Here is an 8,077-nt window from a genome sequence, read left to right on the forward strand (position 1 = left end):
TCCCCATCCCCATCCCCATCCCCATCCCCATCCCCGTTCCAGCCCCTCAGCCAGTCTGGACACAGGGTGTGGAAGACAGAAGGACCCAGAGATCAGAACGGGGCCTCCACATTGGGGACTTATTACTAGAGACCAAGAGGACTGCCCCCTCTATTGCTTCAGGATCAGAGGGGCCCCCCATTCCTTATTCACTTATTGCACACCTAAGAGGTTTATATTTTTGCTAAAAAAAAAACCAGACATAGCAGACATAATATGGAAGAGCCTTATTCTTACAATCCTTATGACCACAGCCAAGTAAGGTAGGGGCTTATAGATCAGGAAGGTGGGGATCAGAAAGGTTTGATCAGTATAGAGCTAACAAGGGCCAGGGTCCAGAAAGAAATGCTGGTCTGTCTGACAAGAAGCTAGAACCTGCAGGTCTCAGCCTGAGCATTTGTGAACACCTGGCTGCGTCCTGAAAACCACATGGTCACACCCAAGTGGCCCGCCCCTCCTCCCGGTTGAGGAAGCCAGAAAAGAGGCCGCAGTGAGGGCAGCGGGCAGATCTGCTGGGCATGGTGGCCAGTCTCCCAGCCAGGATGGGCGCTCTCTGCGGCCTCGCACTTCCTCTTTTCCTCTTCTGCTGGGAGGCTGGGGTCCCCGGGTGCTCTGCAGGTAAGGAGGAGAGGGGATCTGGGGTTTACTGGCAGGGCCCTGGGTGTGAGTGCAGCGGGAGCAGCTCCGAGGGGCGAGGGTAGGTTCTCCTTTGCTAATCATGATTAGCCATCAGGCTATGATAGTGAGAACTATTATTATTGCTGATAGTATATAAATAACAGTGTGTGTCAATTTAAGCCCTATAACCACTGCAGTATATACAAATAAGTGTTGTTGAAAGGGTCCCGGGGGTTTATCTATAATAGGCAGGTAGGATATTGGGTGAATAGGGTGGGGAGTGTGAGTGTGAGTGTGTGTGTGTGTGTGTGTAGGATGCGCAGGCTGGTTAATCATTGTTTAAAGCTGAAGAATGTGGTTTAACGAGATTCAAATTCCTCTGAATATTTCCTAGCATGGATTTCCTTCAAAATATAGTTTTTGCATGAAAGTCTCTCAGAGACTGTTGGGGTGGGAATGGGTTCACGGGTCTCTGAGAGAGTGAAACTAACATGGATCGGTCACTAATAGGAACCGTGGCAAGCTTGGCACATGCATGACTTCTTCTCTTTTTGCCCTGCTTCTATTTCTTTCTTTTCATTCTTGTTGGTTTCTAAAAACTTCCTAGTCCCTACTCCTTTCGCAGCAGTTATTCCTCCTCACAAAGACTGAGAGGAGCTCTTCTCCCCTCCCCTCTAACGCTGAGGAGGGAAGACTGTAGGAGATCAACATGATAAAGCTGACTTGACTGGGTAAAACCCTGTCACTTGATTCCCCCTCTGACAGGTTGGGCCTGATCTGGATTTCGACATTCTTTTTTTCCATATTGGGGTTCTCTCTGATGTATTTTGTCATTGGGGGGTAGCCCTCTTGAATTTCTGTAATGTGTTTTTCGGTATATGAGCCCCAGGATCGAAGAACCCATAGAGACAACAAGTAGAATAAGGGTTTGGAGGGTGGCGGTAGAAAGAGGAGCTGACGTCAAGGAGTTCAAGAAGGAAGAGAATGTTTTGAAACTGATTGTGGTAGCAATTGTGCAACACTGCTTGATGTGCTTGAACGATGGAAAGATAGATCTGTATTAGCTCCCAGTAAAATGGTTCTGGGACGGTGGGGAGATGAAGATCCTGAGGTGTAGGAGGATTAAGTAACTCATCCCAGCGCCAGTACTTGTGCATGCATGAGTGTACACACACACACACACACACACACACACACACACACACACACACGCCAGGCCATACTTCTGCCTGCAAGCACCTGCCATCTACCAGGTCTGGACACTTGAAAGTCAACATACTTTTCACAACCTCGATGAAATACGTGTCCGGCTTCATGTGAGGAGGCAGGTGGTGTCAGTGGTTTGCAACTGGGAAATCGAAAGAAAGGCCTGGTGAACTGCCTTCATTAAGATTTCAGGCGAGGAAGCCTCATGCGGCAGTTCCAGCCTGTAACACACGGACTCACCAGAGTAACAGACTGACTTGGCTGCCACCAACACTCACACCAGGCTCTACTTTACAGGCATGCGGAGGGCAGGCTTGCTCAGAGTCTCATGGGTAGGGAGCAGCAGAGAGGGGACTCAGTCAACTTTGAGGCCAAAGCCCACACCCTTTCCACTCTTGCAGCGTTCAGCCAGAAGCATCTGGAGTGCTGGGCTGTGGTGTCTGAGAAGACTGGTGGAGCCCACATACCCCTAGCAGGCAAGACACTTCCCTAGCGGTCCCTGAGAATCTCAGACTGAGGGGGTTTCAGATAAAGAAAGAGACCCTGGGGCTTCTGGAAAAGGAAGAAAACCTGACAGAGGTCAGTGGTTCGACTCCATAAGCCTCAGGGTCAGGGCCTCAGCTCCCTCTAAAGACAGCACCATAGGCCTTTCTCATAACGGAAGGGTTTCCACTTTTGCATCCAGCTCCCCGGCACACACTCTGCCCCTGAGCGTCTGCAGCATGAGCCTCAGTTAGGATTCTAGGACATGCCTGCCTCAAGGGGCTCTCGGCTTCAGCGGCCATCAGCCAGGCTGCCACAAGTGTTCTTGATACCACTGCTCCCCTTCCTGGCTGAGATAGATGGAAACGGTGTCAAAAGAGCCTCTTTTCCCTGCCCTGCTCCCCGTGGTGCTCTGGGCATGAGGGGTTGAGCATGTGTCAAGTTTGTCCTATGGGATTTGTGGCTCACAGTCAGTCCCACTTAGTGCAGCTGCCAGGCCCCCTGGGGACCACAAACCACATAGACATGTCTGCTGTGTCTGCAGACGCGAGGACGAGCTCAGAGGAAGCCTTCCGGAGCACAGATGTCACAGAGCCTTCAGATCACCGTCCACGGGAAACGCCACCCCCAAGCCCTGGGATCTCTGCTGGGATCTTTGCCTCAGCTGCCTCCACTTCTGCAGCAGAGACCAGGGACACCAAGACTACTTCTCCCACCACAGTGACCCTGGCCAAACCCATACCTTCTGAGTTCATGGTTGTCACCAGCCCCATGGAGACGTCAGCCAAAAGTGGCAGCAGCAGCGCAGTCATGGAAATGACCGCAGCTGAGGCTGTTAGGCACAGTGGCCACAAAGGAGCCATCTTCGATGTCCTTTGTACCGATGACAGTTCTGAAGAGGTAAACATGATCTCCGTGGATGTCTCGACCTTGGCTGGCGCCTCTGCGGAAGCCGAGGCCCTGACCTTGGAAAGCAGTCCCTCCTCCGATCTCGCACTTGGAACCATCACCATCCCACTAGCCAGGGAACCTGAGATCACAGCTCCAGCTCAGGCCTGGGTTGCCTACACCATCGCTGACATTGAGGTTGCCAACTGCAGCGTTATAGAAATAGAGGCAACGGCCATCATTTCTGAGCTCTCCCCTACAGATGGCAGCCCCACAAAAGGAGTAGAAGGCCCGTCGACCCTGGAGATACCAGCTCTGCCGGACTCCACTGAAGCACAATCACACGTCGCTGAGACCACAACCTCTGTGAAGACCTTGCCAACAGCTGGCACCACAGAAGCAGGCATATCTGGCAGTCCAGTTCCGACCTCACCAACCAATAGCAGTACAGAAAGAGAAATGGCAGCCAAAGCCACTTCCTCCCATGGGACTTTGCTGACAGTGAGCACACACTCCTTGGAAGACACAGCAACTTTCTCTGTTGAGACAACAAGCCACACTGCAGCCTCAGAACCAACGACCGTCTCTGCGGGAGTTGCATCAGCTATGGGCAAAGCTACTCCTTCGGCTACAGCCTCAGCTACAGTCCATAGCCCTGTAGAAGTAGCCACCATCAAGAACCCAACAGCTCCAGAAACTTTCGGCACAGGGAGCAGAACCCAAAGACCCCTCCCCACCAACAGGGGCCCTCTTCCTTCTTCCCATCCATCTTCTGCCAACAGCAGCCGAGGAGCAGACATAGCTTTAGCTAAGACCTCAACCCGGGCGGAGACCCTGAAGCCATCCCGGACAACCAGAAGGAAGCCCCCCACTGCCTGGGCAAGGCTGACCACAAAGGCTCCTGCAGGTAAGTGGCTCTCCCAGGTGTGCCTTTTGGGGATTGGAGGTTTGGGGTCTCTAGGAAGTCTCCTTGCTTAAGAATGAGGGAGGAAGGAAAGATCTGGGGGCCCATTCTGGGCCATCTCTCCAACATCACCTCTTCATGATCTCTGAGGAGTTCTTGCCCCAGATCGGTAATCCACAGAGTCAGGGCTGTGGATGGAAATGGTGCTGAGCTGAGTCTGGTAAGTGGCCTTGGACAAGTGTGTCACCCTGTCCTCCCACCACACCTACTCTGGCATTAGGTTGGTTTCTCCCTCTGAGGTTGAAAGGGGGTTGCTTTGGGAAGCACTTTCCAGCTCTGGCCTTTTGTGAAGTTACTCACTGAATAAGTAGAGCACATCCATCAAGGCTCCACATTTCAGTGGCAGCTAGATCCCCGATGGTCTGGAAATCTCTGGTCTAGTCCTCGCCACCCAGAGGGGCAGTGTGTGGGCGTTTGACCTGAGTTTCTGCTCTCGAAGCAGCTCAGCGCCCAGGCGAGCGGGGCTCACAGCATGCACTTCATGGGGTGGTACCATAGCTAGGGACGTGGATGGGCTCTGTTTGGGCAGGTCAAGCTGGATTTCTGAAACAATTGATACTTCTGAGTGAAGAAGTCCCTAGTCAGAAGCCTCTTGGTCTGACCGTCTCCTGGTCAGCCTGCAGCCGTTTTAAAAACTGGCTCACTGAGGATAGACATTCAAGTTCTGTCCAGTCTTCTATCCTGCCAACCAGTGCTACACCAGACAGCGCATTTCTTCCAGGAACACTATTATTGATGGCGTAAATCCTTTCAAAGGCAATTGCCGCACCAACTCTAGTAATCCTTTGAAAAGGAAGACACAACCACAAGCAAACGCATTAGGGCTCAAGAAAAGAAAGAAGTTTCTTACAGAGCTGCTCAGCCAGGAAGGGTGGCTAGAAGACCTCTGTAGCCCCCACCAACTTAGAGCTGAAACAATTCTGTCTGGTCACTCTTCCTGGCCGGGTCCTCCCCTAACAGGCCCACCCAGGACCTGAGCGTATTCGAAATCCACCGCCATTTCTCAGGTCGCACACGACCCCTTTTACTTCTCCAAACAGCGGTGGTGCCTTCGGCCGGCATCTCTCTCACACACCCCTGGCTCCTTTTGCAGTGAGTCAACCTAAGCTCCCCTGGGAGCACCGACTCACCTGTGCGGCAGGCAGCAGGGGCTGGTAGTGCAGGGCAAGAATGCTCCGACCGAGCCCAGTGTCTTCATCATCCTGTTGTTCTCAATGGACAGGCGGAGACGGGGGCTTCCTCCTCCTGCGGCTGAGTGTGGCCTCCCCAGAAGATCTCACTGCCCCTAGGGGGCTAGCAAGACTGATGGAGCAGGTGAGTGGGGCTTCTCTGGGCCAGAGGAGAGCGACTGCAGGAGACGGTGTGTCCGGGGCACAGGAGGACTAAACTCTAGAGGGGCGAGTCTGGTTTCTTATGGAATAGTAGGAGCGAAAACCAGGAGCTTTCTGCCTGGCTTTATTCCCGTTGGTCATTTATGAGTTCTTAGTTCTCCTTCTCTGACTAGGCAGGGGTGGGAGCAAGCCTAGAAATAAACTTTGTTGAGCTCCCACCTTCCACAGGTGCTAGAAAGTTCAGGCCTGCTGGGCCCTGGGGAGAAGGTCAATGATCCCGATGGGAAGATAGGCAGGCCTCTTGGTTGCCAGTGATGAAAGCCTGGCTGAGAGTCGTTTACATAGCAAGGGCAGGCAGTGGCTGGGAGACCTCGACGTGCTGTTCCAGCCCCAGTGATGGCCCGGTCCAGCGGCTCACATGTGACCATTCGGAGTTTCTTGTTTTTTCCTTCTCTGAGCTCCGTTTTCCTCGTTTGACAATCTCTCTCCACTTGTAAGGAAAGGAGGCGGAGACAGCTGTAGATTCCCAAGCTTTCAGCTTAGCAGCCTCAGCTGAGACAGCCATTGCCTCTCCAAAGATCCACCCTGACCGGCATGGGATGGCATGGGATGGGATGGGATGGGAAGGACGAACCCCAGAGGAAACAGGGGTGCTGGGCAGAAACAGCAACCACACCCCCTGCCCCCCTTCCAAAATCAGATGCCTGCACTCCAAATGGAGACCAAAGTTAGCGTCTACAGAGCTTATCCATGCTGGGGGAAGTTCTAAACCCAGATGGTTGGAGGGGCTTGCCAGAGATAGAATTCCGGGGCCAGGGTTTTGGGGGATGGTGGGACTCTGGGAGGTTGGAGTGGGTCGATGCAGTGCGGATTCCATGGGCCCAGCCCCTCACCAGGCAGCCCCTCACTCTAGAGAGAAGGACAGGGGTCAGGAGTAGTGGGAAGCTTCTGTGCTCCGGGGCGGAGGGGCCCCAGCATGGAGTCTAACACGGGCCTCTTGCTTCCTCGGTGGTGTGCCCTGCCGGCACCCCAACTTGCGTCTAGCACGGCTCACAGTCCCTGGATGCCATCCAGCGTCAGAGTGGTTCTGGCGCGGTGTCACTCCTGGTAAGGGTCAACCTGACAGAGGCATACCTGGGGGTGGCCTTTTAGAGGAAGGCTGGAAATGAGGTGGCTTCCCTTGGCAGAGAGAAGGAAGATTATTTGTTGCAAGTAGGAGCCTTGGTTGCAAGCCAAAGGGGGACCATCCTGGTGACCGTAAGAAAAAGAAGATGCGTTAGGAACTCCCACAACGAAGACTTTCCCAAACTTAGGATAGGGGCTCTGGGGTGGCACAGTCCCCTCAGTGTCAAATGCCCCCCCCCATCATCATCAAAGCAGCCAGCAGGTGTCCCAGGGGGGTCAGCCTTGCGAGTCCAACTTGAGCAGCCAGTTCTGGAGAGGAGAAGGGGTTCAGGCAGAGATTCAAGAACTTGACCTCCAAGGTGCTGGGTGCCAATTGTGTCAGGAGCCCTTGGGGTAGACTCGGGGGTCACACAAACTGTGACATTTGGGACCAGGTAGATCTGACTGTGGCTTCGAATGACTAGTTGTGTGACTATGGGCAAGGTACTCTAGTATTTCTTCCCTTGTCAACTATAGGAATGGCTGCTTTGCCAGGTGGTTGTAGGGGACGCTGGGCACATAGGAAGCGGAGAGCACATTGCTGCCCCCCACCTGTACTCACTCCCTCGGTCCCATGGTGCACTCCTGGGTCAGGTGGGCTGGGGGTACCCTCTGCTCCTTTTGCCTTGCAGCTCCGCCGTGAACTGCAGACCCACATGCTTCCCACTCAAATCTCCCTGCTGCGTGTCAGGAGGAGCTAAGGAACACCAGCTCCCGGGAAGACTGCTGTCTGAGGCCCGCAGACTGGTCCATCTCCACTCAACTAAGATATACCTAGAGGCTGGCCCAGTAGGACCCTGGCATACAAATCTCCCTGTGTGTGTGTATGTGTGTGTGTGTGTGTGTGGTGTGTGTGTGTAGGGGGGGCTCCCTTGACCACAGAGGTGTCCTTGAACTTGATTTGGCAAAAGTGTTGTGATTCAGTAACAAAAGAACCCAATCCCCCATCTGTCACCTGTAGTATGCTTCCATGCCGCATTAAAATGACACTCAATTTGACCTAGAGGTGGTTCTTCTGTGGGAATTTTCTAGATTAGGAATTCCGCTCACTTTCACAGCTACCCTTCCCCTTTGGGTTGTCCCCGTTCTTGGTTTGAATCTTTGTTTGCTCCACTTTTGTTCTGTCGCTCCCAGCCAAGGCAGCCCTCGTTGCCCTGCCCCTCGGCACGCAGGGCGGTCAGACCGCAGAGCACAGGGGCACAGCCCGCAGCTGGCACAGCCCGCTCAGGGCCGCAGACGCCAGCAGTAGGCTCGGGAGGCCCCATGACACTCTCACTTCTTATTTTGGGGTTTGAGCCATCTATTTATTTAATAGTTTTATTTGGTATATAATTCACACACCCTACAATTTCGTCGTTCAGTCATATTAAGAATTGTGCAATCA

At 53.4% G+C, this 8,077-nt stretch overlaps 1 protein-coding gene across 2 annotated transcripts; it reads left to right on the forward strand.

Annotated features, from left to right (window-relative positions):
* Positions 1-569: 569 nt before the first annotated feature.
* On the forward strand, positions 570-7,692 carry MUC20 (mucin 20, cell surface associated). 2 transcript variants are annotated; one of them, XM_045287497.1, is made up of 5 exons: positions 570-657; positions 2,265-2,339; positions 2,891-4,141; positions 5,421-5,512; positions 7,326-7,692. In XM_045287497.1, the coding sequence occupies exons 1-5, from the start codon at positions 582-584 to the stop codon at positions 7,392-7,394; spliced, it is 1,563 nt and encodes a 520-aa protein (XP_045143432.1). In that variant the 5' UTR covers positions 570-581; the 3' UTR covers positions 7,395-7,692. The 2 variants fall into 2 exon arrangements, with proteins under 2 accessions (XP_045143432.1, XP_030740678.2); XM_030884818.2 differs by lacking the exon at positions 2,265-2,339.
* The last annotated feature ends 385 nt before the right edge of the window (positions 7,693-8,077 follow it).

The sequence above is a fragment of the Echinops telfairi genome, unplaced genomic scaffold (genome assembly GCF_000313985.2).
Source record: "Echinops telfairi isolate 266 unplaced genomic scaffold, ASM31398v2 ScPeMD7_17;HRSCAF=63, whole genome shotgun sequence".
In the NCBI taxonomy this organism is placed as follows: Eukaryota; Metazoa; Chordata; class Mammalia; order Afrosoricida; family Tenrecidae; genus Echinops; species Echinops telfairi.

What these genes read in the sequence shown, in the direction of transcription:
- MUC20 (XM_045287497.1), top strand. Translation starts at nt 582, where the DNA reads ATGGGCGCTCTCTGCGGCCTCGCACTTCCTCTTTTCCTCTTCTGCTGG. An exon ending in GGTCCCCGGGTGCTCTGCAG is followed by an intron (nt 658 to 2,264) that starts GTAAGGAGGAGA and finishes CCACTCTTGCAG; the next exon opens with CGTTCAGCCAGAAGCATCTG. An exon ending in AGCCCACATACCCCTAGCAG is followed by an intron (nt 2,340 to 2,890) that starts GCAAGACACTTC and finishes CTGTGTCTGCAG; the next exon opens with ACGCGAGGACGAGCTCAGAG.